Consider the following 13819-nt stretch of genomic DNA (forward strand, 5'->3'; position numbering starts at 1 on the left):
TTTATTGATGAATGTATAATTGAGTTCAATGACTTATATATTATTATTTCAAGTATTTATTTATAATATTAATTTTTAAACATTATTTTACCTTTTAAATGACATAATTATTTTTGGAAATATTTGTATGAGTTATGAGTTAAAACCCCTTTTAAATGACATAATTAATTTTAAACATTATTTTACTTTTTCACTAGAGTTTATATTTTTTTTACTAAAATTAAGAATCATTTTAGAGCACATATTATGAATCAACCCTTTCTTTAGAATATGCTAATGTAATTTATTATATTAATCAATCATTTTTTGTATATATTTGATGATTACCATAATATGAAAAAATATAATACATACAAAAAATATTTATAAATTATACCTTAATAATTTAAAGTTTCGAAATATCAATATTAATTTATTCTTTCAACAATTTACTTAATATTAATTTATTTTAAAATACTTATGATATTAAGTCCTTCTGAATAAAGATATAAAAACACTTCATATTCTAAATAACTTTGAATAATTATTTTTGATGAAATTTGAAAGAATTAATTGATTCATAAATTATTTAATAATAAAATTGGTATCAACTATTTTTTAAAATTATTGTACCAAATAAATAATATTTTTATTTTTTAACTAAGTTATAATAATTATAAGTTAAAATATGTTATATTGATGTAAAAAAATTTATTTAACATTATTCTAAAAAAAATATGAATTACTACTAATAATATAAAAGTAATATATTAAATATTTGGTTTAAATATATTTTTAGTCCTTAAAATTTAATAATTTTTTTATATTTTGTCCTTACAATTTTTTTTTGTTTTTAATCCTTATAAATTATGTTTGTTTTGATTTTAGTCCTTAAAATATTTTAGATAATATTTTAAATAGTAAACAAATATTATCTAAAATACTATAAGGATAAAAAATAAAACAAACATAACTTTCAAAAATTAAAAATAAAAAAATTTACAAGGATGAAATGCAAAAAAAAATATTAAATTATAAGAACTAAAATTGCATTTAAGTCTAAATATTTTATAAATTCGTGCATTTTCATGAATATGAAAGCTAATTGGCATCGTTTTCACACTAATTCTGATTCATGCAATTTTGTTGAGGAAAAAAATAGATCAAATGAGATAAGGCTAAAGATATGAAAATCTAAATAGTACTGTAATTAAATAGATTTGAAGTGTTTATATTTTTACTCAAAGAAGTTTTTTTTAAGGTGTCAAAAGAAGTTTATATTATTTCATTGGAAATGATGACATCAATGCAAGGAAAAATTATTGAAGTACAATTATATAAATTTAAACTTTAACATTTTGAGTTAAAATGTAACATTAAATTTATTTTGATATCATTTAAATCTTTTCGATGTTAATTCCCTTTCATCTTGAGCTTGTTGAATGGAATCAAGACATCTTGTAATTAATAATAGATCCAAACTCATCAGCTCTGAAATGTTATTCCCTCGATTTAAAGTTTTGAACCAACAAATATTGTGGCAATTCTTGTTCCTCTCGCTTATTATCAAAATTAACTACTCTATTATGTTATGTAACTAACTTGAATTAGTTAATTCTTGCACGCAAATTAAAAAGAAATTGTTAACTACAAAGAAAAAGTTTCTTGAGAAGCAAAGCAAAGCAACAAGCACGCAAAACAGATCTGTTGATGTGTTTGGCCTGTAGGTTTTCTTTTAGGTCAAGATGACAACATGTATGCTTGGTCAGTTGGTCGGAATTTGAAATGATGACTTTGGACAAGGTGAAAAGTCCATTTTCCCTTGTTATAATAAACATTTGGTGAAAGAAGAAGAAAAAAGATTAACATATAGAGGTTCGGATCTATTGTGATTTACGATATGTTTTGGCAAGAATTTAACTTTAATTACCCTAACCAAGGAGATGTCACTTTTCATATTAGTGCAATTCTCCATTGTCGTGTAATTAATTAATTTAACTGGTTGTATGCAAGTATGCAACCCATTTTTTTGTTGACATTAAGTTTTGTACTTACTTTAAAATATCTTTCATATTCTGTTAATAAAAATTATTTGACTATATAAGGAAAAAAAATTCTATATATTCTAAATACTATTACTCCTTACTTGCAACAGCTCATACGATTTTATTTTATTTATTTTAAATCGTGGTTATTTATAGATTGAACAATGTGGATTCAAGATTGCTTAATTTTTACTATATCCTGCCATACAATAAGCTTCTTCTTCTTTTTTTTTTAGGGGATCTGTAACCTGTTAGTATGTATTTAATGAAATGATTGTAAACTAATTAGGATTCAACATACATGTAAAACAATAAGAGAAATTAGTGTTTTTACACTTACACTTTAATTTATTTATATCCTGTTACATAAATTGTATTGGTAAGTTATGATATGACTTTTGATAAGTTAAATAAAGAAAGAAAAATAAAAAAAGTATAAATTAGTATAAAACATGAGCGTGTGAAAAATAATTAGATTCAAATAACTGTTGTGTAAATTTCAAGGATTCAACATATACTACAAGGAAAATGTTTACAACTTTAATTTAAGAAGTGTATCGTATGAATTATTTGGAATTTAACAGTGATGTATATGCATGATATCAAGCTATAACCCTAGTCGAAGTCATAATTGCCCTCGCCAGTCCCTGGCCTTTTGAACACAATAATAATGAGTGTAGTGTCAATTTATTTGAGTGTAATTGAAATTAGTCTCCTTGAGTTTTTTTTTTTTAATATTATCGGATAACTTTTTAACAAGCATATTGTACTGACTTGAATATTATTTATTGTGCATTTATGTATATATAAATAAAATTATTTATATTTTTTTTACTGATATAAGAAATTTAAATAATGTATACTTTCTAAACTTTACAAAATTATGAACTTTTTAGTTCTATTTTTTGTTTTATTGTTCAAGTCTTTATTTTAAATGAATTAAAATAATTTTTAAATGGTTTTCCATTCATTTTAGTTTTTTAAAATTTCATTATTGTTCTTAAATTTAATTGCATAACTAATATACAAAATACTTTTTTTATAATTAAATGTAAACATTTTCATTGATGCAATTGATGCATAAGTTTTGATGATACTATATGTTAATACTCATTATAAATATAAATTTTTATTTTAAAATTTGAAGATATCTTTATTATTTTAATTTTTTTATATATGTGACTTTACCATTATTTAATTTTAACTTCTATTTTTTAAATGATCAAATTATTGATTTTTTAAACTTTTCTTTCAATATTAAGATTTAAAACTCTAAAATCTTAACTTGATTATTTTTTTAAAAAAATTTGTCCTCAAATTTTAACTATTTTAATCTGATATTAATTTATTTTATGTTTCAAAATTACTAGATTTTCTAAGCGTATATCTTTTTATTTTCTACTTAAATCGAAAAATAATTCTACAAATATTTAAAAAATCGTAAGCTCAATACTTTTATGTAAAAAATTAAACTACATACTCTATATTTGATATTCAGATTTGTGAATTGTGAAACAGACATAAAGGTATATAGACTCAAGAAATTGTTTGAAATGCTTATTTATTTTATATATATGGCCCTTCACTATAATATAATCCTAGGCAATCATATCCACGTCGATAACTCGAGTAAAGTTAATTTTTAAGAAATATACTATATTTTTAACATGACTATAGGCTTTACAGGTGTTAAACACTTCTAATTCGAAATCTCATGGTTAAAAGAACTTTCCACCTAAGAAATTTTAGTCAAGAAATGATAAAAGAAATTTAGGTTGATTAATAGTTTTTTTATGTACTGAAATGCATGATATATTCTATGCCTTGGAAAGCATTGTTGACTGAACTAGGTGATTATAGACACGGTATAATTAATGGTATGGTTACCAATGATCTTATACGGGGACGCCGCATATGCCTATTACTTTACCACCTTTCCATGTTGACATCTATAATTATAATGTGATGCACCTGGAGAAGGAAGGAGAGAGAGGAGGCTATAAAAACGCTTAGTGTTGCTGCATATTCAAGTTTAAGGATAATTTTAACATCTTAATAATATTTTTATAAAAAATAAAGAATATATATAAGATTATTCTAGGTTCAATTCTCCCAACAATGAAGATCTTATTTCCATATTAATTGGGATTCAATAAAAGGAATTTCTCTTGCCACGAAATAGATCCTTCTTCCAATTCCTTCCCTCCTCTACATCTATGATCTTCACCAGTGGTTCTCACTACAGTGTAGACTCAAGCAACAAACAAGGCACACATGTTACCAAAAAACCCACCAAACTATCATTTCCTCATTTCTTAACGATGATGATGTTGATGGAGAAGATACATATGTATATAGAGTAACAACATTTAATTTCCAGCACACACCATTAACACGAAAAAAAAGAGTAAAAAACAAACCATACCCCCCAAAAAATATGCAAATCAAAATCAAAATATATAGATATACTTCTATAACAACTAATAATTAGAAGATAATAATGATCATGCATATATAGGCCTTTAATTAAATAAAATTCATAAAGACCTCGATCCGTTCCTCCTAGGACATTGATATTATATTGGTCCTTTGCCTCTTAATATTGGCAGAAGCAGACTCATGATGATCCCCAACGCTCTTCTCCATCACAGCCTTAAGAGCTTCTTGTATTGAGTTAATGCAGTACTGTTGTTGTTGTTGTTGGTGGTGGTGGTGGCTATGGTCCTCAGTGCTGCCACTGCTTGAATCTGCTTCTTCTCCAGTGATGAACAACACGTTCTTGACGCGCCCACCAAGCGTTGTTATCTCAGCCTTAAGGGTTCTTAGCCTCAACGCTTTCAATGTCTTGATTAGTTCAGGGAACAGATCTGACCTATCTTCGCAGCACAATGAGGCTTTGATCACAGAGTTTCCATCTTCATCGGCTTCGTCTACCACTGTTAACTCATCAGCTTCGGTCGGAACCGGACTCGTTTCTGCTATCACCGAGGTTTGACGCTTCAGCTCCTTTACATGTTGAATCACTTCTGCTAGCAATGATGCTTTATCTGTCTATCAAAAAATAAAAATAACAAAACAATAAAGCAATTATACTAATTAACTACTTTATGGTAAAATTAAATAAAGCACTGAAATTAATTAATTATACAAAATGTATATTATGATGGTGTCAAAAGAAATACGATTGAAGTTAGAAATATTACGTCTACTTTCTAATGTAAATCTAACGAACAAAATGAAATATTCTCATCCTTTGATAAAATTACCTTTGTCTCAGAAGAATTTTTTGACTTGAAAATCAAACATGTACGAAATAATGGGGCTTTGGAGATGTTATATGAGGTTGGTAGCTAGGTTATGGCATGATGATTGTGAAATGGAAGTAGTGGGTACTTTTTGAAGGGTATATAGATTTAGATAGTGTGTGTGTGTGTTTGTGACTGACAAGGGTGCTAGTTTGTCTCTGGCTTTATTTCTTTTCATTCTCAAACTGAATTTGACTGATCAACATTTATCCGGCAAGAAATTTTCATGCGAAGCTTTTCTACTGTACTTGGTTCCTCTTTATCATGCCAACCAAGCGACATTAACGCTAATACGCTTTTTTTTCTCTCATATCCTCTTTTACTACAACGAGTACTTTTTCTAGCTAGCTGTCCTCGGAACTACCACACACATACACTCCAAACACATGTACATAGTTAAAGTCATTAGTGTGAAGAAATTAAGACCAAAAGAAAAAGAAGAACAATGTGTAAATAAAACAAGAACTAACAAAGCCAAAAAGTGTGGTTAGAAAAGCAGGCAAAACAATGAGACAATCTTTTCAGGTCATTTTCTAAAAGGTTATTATACCAAAGTAACAATATAGAATCTAGCAAAGATTTACAAATCGATCTTTGCAATTGAAACTCCATAAAGTAATTAAAAACACACTCTTACACTATTGTTTATACACAAAACGCATCATGTTGTAGGCGCGCGTGGTAATAATATATACGAGATTGAAATCTTTAGTTTTTGTTGAACAGATGATTAATTATACATGCAAACTAGTAACTAATTCGTGGTTCATAATTTTAATACGTGGTTAATTTATGGGAAGAATTAGTTAGTAATTAGACTTACTTTGGTTGTGCTAGGCAACAAGCTGCGGAGCTTAGCAAGATGGTTATTGATTCTCTCCCTGCGTCTCCTTTCAGCTTCACTGTGACTCTTCGAAGCTGCAAGGGCCTTAGCCTCCATGATTTCTTGAGCAGTCATCTTAGCCAACTCGGTTTGGAGGCCAAAGGGTACTGCTGAACCGGGTTGAACCACCGGTCCAACAAGGGATTCAGATATGATCCTAAGATGGTCAGAAGATGAACCATGATGATCATATGCAAACTGATGAAGAGAAGGACCTCTTCTGTTGAACAAGCTTGCATAGGGTGAAGGTTGGGGAGGGACAAGAAAAGGGTCATGAACCTGATGATGGTGATGATGATGTGGCATAGTCATAGACCATGGTTGATGATGATGATTCATGATTGGAGAAACTTCAGCACCAGGGTACATGTTCAATCCTCCTCCTCCACCAAAGATATCATTGTTTTGTTGTTGTTGTTGCATCTGTTGCTGAAGGAGAAGCTGCTCTTGATAGGCTTGGTGGTAGTTATTGATCGCTTGAGAAGAACACTGTCCTTGATCTTCCTGTATCATTTCCCTAGGGTCTATAGCTGCTGCTGTTGCTGTTGTTGCTTCCTATTTTATATCTGAAACTAACTCTATTGAAGGATAATACAAACTCCAAGGCTATTTATATAAGAATATTTTGCTGGAGAGGAAAATTATAATAATAATTAAAAAAAGGAAAATTTGATATTCAAATGTCAGAATATATAGCTGAGGTGGGCTTGTTCTTTTTGGTTTTCTACATGCTCTATTGTTTTTTGTTTTGTTTTGTCTGGTATGAGTAAGGAAAAGGAGGTTTGGAAGAATAAAGAGTTCGGAGAAGTTTGCTTTACACTTGCACAAGGAATAAAAATGAAAAGGGTATTTAGAGGGACAACGTGGGTTAAAAAAAATGGGTCTTTTTTTCACACCCGTTTCAATCATGAGTGTATACTTTGACATAAAAGACAGAAATAGGAAAGAAAGAAAATTAATACTAGTAGTAGTATACAATAAACATATATAATGAATGATATAATAAGAAAAATAAAGTTAATATAAAAAAAATAGTAGCATATATTTGTACAAAGAGATAAAAAGAAAAATAAAGAAGTAAGAGACATACCTAAATTCTCTTTGATGTGTGATACAATACAATTGTGGTTTGTAATTCTATCATGCAGGGATCAATCAGTTACTTTCCTTGTTTCTTTCTTTCTCTTGTGGTGGTGGGCGGTGAAAGAAAAGTCCAAAGGCTTTGGATTTCCATTTCTGTCTCTCTCTGCCTCAATGTCAAATCTCTTTCACTTAGTAGTGTTTTTCTGCCACAAACCTTTGTGCGGGGCAATGTAACCATCCTTTTTACATTCAACAAAACTTTCCTTTTCCTTCGTGCTTTGTTGGTCTCTTTTTGGTTACTTTGTTTTTGTTTTTATTTATATTTTTTTCGTTCTAATATACTCTTTCTTTGCAGCCTTCTGCGCACCACCACCCTCTAACATATACAAAGACTGTTTGAGTGCTGCCACTTCACTTTCCTTTCTTCTTACGGCATTCACTCCATCATAACTATACAGGCATATATGTATGAGTAGCTTTCATTAGGTATACATGCCATGTCATATGCTTTTAATTTTGATTCGAGTAAAATACTACTATTGTGCAAGTTATATTGTAAAATTACCTAAAAATTATGAACTCTACCTTTTTAATAATGTAGTATTAATTAATTAACATATTACTGAATGACGCTATAAAAAAAAATACTACATTTCTGCAAATCATATTTAAACTCTAAAGTACATGTGTTTTGCACGCAAATGATCTACAGAAATAACCATATAGAAATAACTTTATTTAATTATTTATTTTAAAATAGCTATATAGGAGTTTGTGAGAGAGAAAGAGCTAGAGATAGGGACGGGAAACACAACCAAACCGTAGTGAACGCACACAACACAGATTGTCGACCGACCAAGGACAAAAAAGACTGATAGTATCATGAATGCTCTTAGCCAACCTTTCTTAATTTCTTGCTTCCATTAGTATTATTAATTTTTATTGTTTTACCAAGTACTGGTATTTTGTTACAATTAATGATTTAAAAATAAATTTTATTTTTTTAATAAAAATTTAATAAATTTAAAGACCCAATTTAATTAGTGTTTTAATTTATTAAAAAATTAACACTAAAAAAATCATGAGATTGAGATTATAAATAAAACATCAATTTTGTGTAGCATTAAACTAAAGATAATTGTTAAGAAATTTTTTAAAATCTAATGAATGTTTAAAATTTTATATAGAAATATTAATAGTAATATCAAATTGATGTAGTTTTAAAAATATAACAACATAATTAACACAATATGAAGAGATTAAAACTACTATACTACATTGTTTAAAAATCAAAAACTAAAAATACAATTAAGTCAAAATTCAAAATTGTAATAATTTATTATCATGAATTTTTAATTAATTAACTATAGTAATTTATATTTTTTATTAGTTCCTTTGGGGCATTTTTAGCCCTTAGTTTGGGCTTTAGGCGTTTCCTTTTCCTCGGTCAAGCCCCCCACGTTCTTCTATACTCTTGCTATGTCCACGCCACCCTTTATGCTTCCCCAAGACCATGTAATCATTGTGTCTTGGAACACACTCCACCTTCCACCTCTCTCTCTACTTGTCCTCTCTTCCTAGCATGTCTCTTGGTTTCAGCTGTAAGCTACTACTACTATTAATTACTATACTCGTGCCCCTTTGCCCTCCCCTTTTATTAATTTTTAAACCTGTTAATGCCAAAATTAATCAAGATTTAAGCATATACTACTATATATCATATCGTGTCATGTACAATGTGATTATGTTTATCAATGGTCCATGGACAAGGACAAATGGGAAAACAAGAAAAATAATACTGTAGATAATAAAGCTAATGCCGATTGAAATAATAATGTAGTAGTACTATGATTATAGAGAGATAGAGTAGTGGATCAGCGCAATGCCTTCTTTTTTAACGTGGCATGCTACTATATGCTAATTTCAACGATAGCCGAAGCTTAAAGTTTAATCTAAACTAAAGTTCAGATCATTGTCACTTTTAGCATATTATTATTAGCAACTCATCATATTGCAAAACAACTGAATCATTCCTTTTAATTATCACGTGAATTTAATTTTCTTTCTTGGCCGTTTAATTTCACAACTTGAATGAACAATATAGAAAAACCATTCGGTAATTTTTCCTTCAGGCAAGAAAAAATGGAGAATATTAATTACATGCATACTTTATATTTGCTTTAAAGTGTGAAAAAAGAAGAACGATCAGTTGATGAATTCTCGTTGGAAATGCATACATATTCTCATAACCATGGATCGATGGCAGTGATTTCATAACAAATTAACAATAGGAGTATCATCTTAATTGGTAACTGCTTCTTCAAGCTCTTTGTATTTTAAATTTAACTTTTTCTTGACAGAGTTTTAATCTAACTTTGTTTCTAGTTTCTACCTCTCGTTGACGTAATTGACTCAGAGTTAGGAGACAGCAAAGGGCAGCCAATAACGTGGTTTTATAGGACAAAATAATTTTGTTTTTTAGCTAAAAAAAAAAGATTAACTATTTTTTTGTGTGTGTGAAAAGAATGCATAAAAATATGTCACTTTGAAATGGGTTGGTAAGATATTGTCCACCAGAATGTTAGAACTTGAAAAAGCCACACAACACCAAGGAATAATAGATGTTTCCGTTTACTTTTGACAAGTGGCACAGTTTATCAAGCTCTCTCTATCTTTTTTTTCCTTTCTTTTCCAACTTATAAAAATAATTTACTCACATAGTAATAAACAATTTTCTTAAAACATTGTGTTGACATTTAAAAGTAAATCAATTGCAAAAAATTAACATTCATTCTAATTTAACTGCATCACTTTCTACATCTTGAATTTTCTGAAATTAAAAAATTAATTTAGTAGATCAAAATAGTTGAGCATTTTTTTTGTTACTTTTTCTGCTATTTTTGTCCATGAATCTCTTCTCACAGAGACTGTTTTGGCATTTGTTGCTACAACAAGGAACGTGGTTGGTCCAAAAGATGTTGAAAATGGTTGTTTGTTTGTCTCTTTTGATGAGTCAACTCGTGCTGCATGGTGAAAAACAAGCCGAGTTAGTAGCAATGCTTAAAAGGCAAGTCTTAGATCTCTTCACTGGCAAAGCCTGCAAGATAAAATACACGGTTCCATAAGCAGGTTTGGCCATCAAAAGTAAAACTAAAATCATTAAAGCCTATACACATTTCATTTCCCTATTCAACATTATAATTATATTGTTGAGTGTCCAGAGATAACCACACACCAAATGTCTATAATGTTTTTCTTTTTATTTTTTACACATTGTGAATTCTGGATTCAAGAGTAATTGTATTAATTTGCTTTGCATATATAGTTAGAAGACTTTCAAACCGTCCAGAAACTTCGTTCTATGCCAATCAAAAGGTATATCAGGAGCTTTCGGGTAGGCCTCCCAAAATTAATTTCAAATTCCTCAATTTTTTTTTTGTTATATAACAGCTTAATGATATTTTTACAGCATATATCTAACTCATTTTCAAATAATTTTTCTGAACATAAATGGATTATTTCTATCATAAAAATAAAAAAGAAAAGAAAAAGAAAATATTTTTTTTATAAAATTGTAGAGATATATATAATAAATCTACTCTGAATACTATCACCTGTCAAATTGTTATTTTCTTCTTATTTTATGGCGTTTCAGTCACTTTCTTGAAAAACGTATTTGTCTATTTTAAATTATTACCAAATTAATTTTACATCGAATTTTAAATGAAAAGAATATCATTTTGGTCTATTTTTATTTTTCAATATCTCCATTTATTATTAAATTTTAGAGCAAATTATACTGACATTTTCAATGATTTCTTCAAAATTTACGCATACTCCTTGTTTTGCCCCTAAAGTAATCTTCTTTTATTGTTTAAAACTTATCACATTGACGCCACATGTTACCTAAAAGGTGTACCCTTGTAAGGAGGTTACTACTCTAATGTTAAAATGACATTGTGTAAATTTTGAAGAAACCACAATAGAAGTGAATATAAATTGTTCTAAAATTTATTAAGAAAAAAATTATGCTAATCATATAATGTGTAAGTTTATATTTAATTGAATATAAATATAAATTCTTATGAGGGTGGTAATCTGTTTATATCTTAAAATTAAAAGAGTGTACCACTTCACTCTAAATAAACAAAAAAAAAAAAATCTTCAAGGAAGAGAATTTCACCTTTTTAAAATTTTATATTGTAGATAATTTTCCTTAATAAAGAAATATTTGGATATATTATGGGTTTTCAAAACCCACCATTCGTTTCTTAATAAAAAAAATATTACAAAGGTAAAGAGAACTTATTTTAAACACTTATAAAAATTAATTATCAATTTCATCTCCACGTACGTAAGTAATATTTCTAACCCAGATTTTTTAGTCATCGATCCGTTATCCGCTCTCTATTATGATTTTTCACATTTAAAAAATTAAATTTTTGAAATCACTTTTTGCTTTACGCACAAATTATTAACTGTTGAGACTTTATAATTTTATAAAAAAATGGTGCAACTATAATTTTATCAAAATTAAAATATTGATTAATTTATTTTCATAAATCCTTATTTTAAAGGGTGGGTTTTGTTCATTTTTCGTAAAAAAAAAAAAAAGGGTACCGGCCAAATATTTAAGCATTATTTTTCCTTCTCAACTTTTCCCCTGCCTGACATAATTAACCTGGATTCAGAACAACATTACTGCATAAGTAACGCAAGGTAGATGAAACATAACATTTTAATTGCAAGTACACATAACCACATTACTATGTCTCCTCTCAGGCATCCTTTCACTATTTCTTTAGGGAAAGAGGCTTATCCTTTTCTAAATAAGGTCGGTCACTAGGCACTGTTTTCTTTTCTTTCTGGAACGTTACTATTAATATGCTTCAGCATGGAACCCCCCTTTTTAAGCCTTTTTTTTTTTATTTCCCTTAATTATATAATAATATTTTTTGCTGTAGGGCTTGGAAACTTAGAGAGAAAGGGTACTTGTTTTCTAGGGCATTTTTGTGGTCATCACACGCATGTCTGCTTCGGTCCCATTCTTTTCTTAACTTTTTATGTTCCATCTTTTTTATATATAACTAATATACCTTTTTATGTGTACACATTTTTTAATATTCTTGAATAGTTTTATATGTAGTGTTAAGAATTTAATTTTAGAAGAAGAACCCTATTCAAACATTTGATGATAGCTGCACCACCACTACCAATTCCATATAACCCTTTGAGTGGAGTTTATGATGACATCAGTCCCACCCTGTCATGACGTGTGCTCTTTCAATCTTAGTGCCTATGCCCTTCTTTACTTATTCTGCTCTCCAGCATTCACAACCAACTCAAGGAGACTTTGGCTTTTGATTAATGAGTATGATCATTGAATATTCTTCCCTGCCTTTGCTATCAACACAAGATTCATGCATTTGTATTAACATATGAAAGACAAGGGAAATTCCTAAGAAGTTTCTCGGCAAAAAAAAAAGAAAATAAAACTACTTCTGAATTTATTTGCAATACCTATCTATCTGGGTTGTGGAATGTATATATATATGCATATGGTTCTTATTATTGATTAGTTAATCACCAAAAGGGGTATTAGATAGGGCTATTACAATGAGATATAGATAATAAAGTATCTGGTTATTTAATTATGTTGTGATTTGATTTTTCATGTATTTAAAATGTTTTACCTACAAAATAAAATAACACTTAGTTGGTACACGAGCAATGAGAGCACTACTTTCGAGTTTCAATCAGCGTGTATCGTTCTAAGAGGCAATATTGGATAGAGATTACTTGGATTTCTCGTTACATGAAAATCTCTATCTTACCAAATGATGATTAGGGTTGTTCGATTACGATTACAAAAATAAAAAAAATAAATAAAAAATCAAGATCCGAGTGTGAGTAAGTATAGATTTTGACATGCATATATATATGGTGATGGATGGCTATATATATATATGCGATTTATATATTATTTTTTAATAAAAAAATTAGTTGGACTTTGCGAAATGATTAGGGGTGCTTGCATATACTAGCAATTAAAATTGCTTAAAAAACATGAAATATAAGTAGGCCAAATCAGCAAGCATTGAGCGTGTATTTATGATGATGGCTTGTTCTATGTGATCGTATCATATATGTTTATTTATTTTTATCAAGTACACTCTTAATCTCACTTGAGATCAATTAATTCAGCGTGAGCTACCTTCGTTGAGCACAGAACAAGTAATGATGTGAAAAACTAGCTTTACTATTATTTTTTTCTTCCTTTTCCAAAAAATATATATTGGTATGATCATGACCATGTGGCAAGTTTGAGCAGTGTTATTTATATAATTCCTACACTCATAATTAGCTACTATTGCAGAAGTGTTTGTATTGGAATTTAATAAAGTTATTTAATAACTAATTTCAATTGTAATTCTCTAAGTGGCATAACTTTCGTTTAATAAAATTAGAATTATTTATAAGTCTACATTATATCTCCGATATAATATATCATAATAACAAATAAT

General features: G+C 28.6%; 1 protein-coding gene across 4 annotated transcripts; it reads right to left on the reverse strand.

Annotated features, from left to right (window-relative positions):
• Positions 1-4207: 4207 nt before the first annotated feature.
• LOC100799872 (transcription factor bHLH30) lies at positions 4208-7705 on the reverse strand. Of its 4 annotated transcripts, none has more exons than XM_006589322.4 (3): positions 7303-7705; positions 6153-6778; positions 4208-5075 (listed from the first exon to the last, which is right to left on the reverse strand). In XM_006589322.4, the coding sequence occupies exons 2-3, from the start codon at positions 6723-6725 to the stop codon at positions 4587-4589; spliced, it is 1062 nt and encodes a 353-aa protein (XP_006589385.1). In that variant the 5' UTR covers positions 6726-6778; positions 7303-7705; the 3' UTR covers positions 4208-4586. The 4 variants fall into 4 exon arrangements, with proteins under 4 accessions (XP_006589385.1, XP_003536319.1, XP_040861785.1 ...); XM_003536271.5 differs by having other exon boundaries at positions 6153-6790; XM_041005851.1 differs by having other exon boundaries at positions 6153-6840.
• Positions 7706-13819: the final 6114 nt, after the last annotated feature.

Source organism: Glycine max, chromosome 10, assembly GCF_000004515.6.
Source record: "Glycine max cultivar Williams 82 chromosome 10, Glycine_max_v4.0, whole genome shotgun sequence".
In the NCBI taxonomy this organism is placed as follows: Eukaryota; Viridiplantae; Streptophyta; class Magnoliopsida; order Fabales; family Fabaceae; genus Glycine; species Glycine max.

What these genes read in the sequence shown, in the direction of transcription:
- LOC100799872 (XM_006589322.4), bottom strand. Translation starts at nt 6,725, where the DNA reads ATGATACAGGAAGATCAAGGACAGTGTTCTTCTCAAGCGATCAATAAC. An exon ending in TGTTGCCTAGCACAACCAAA is followed by an intron (nt 5,076 to 6,152) that starts GTAAGTCTAATT and finishes ATTTTTTGATAG; the next exon opens with ACAGATAAAGCATCATTGCT.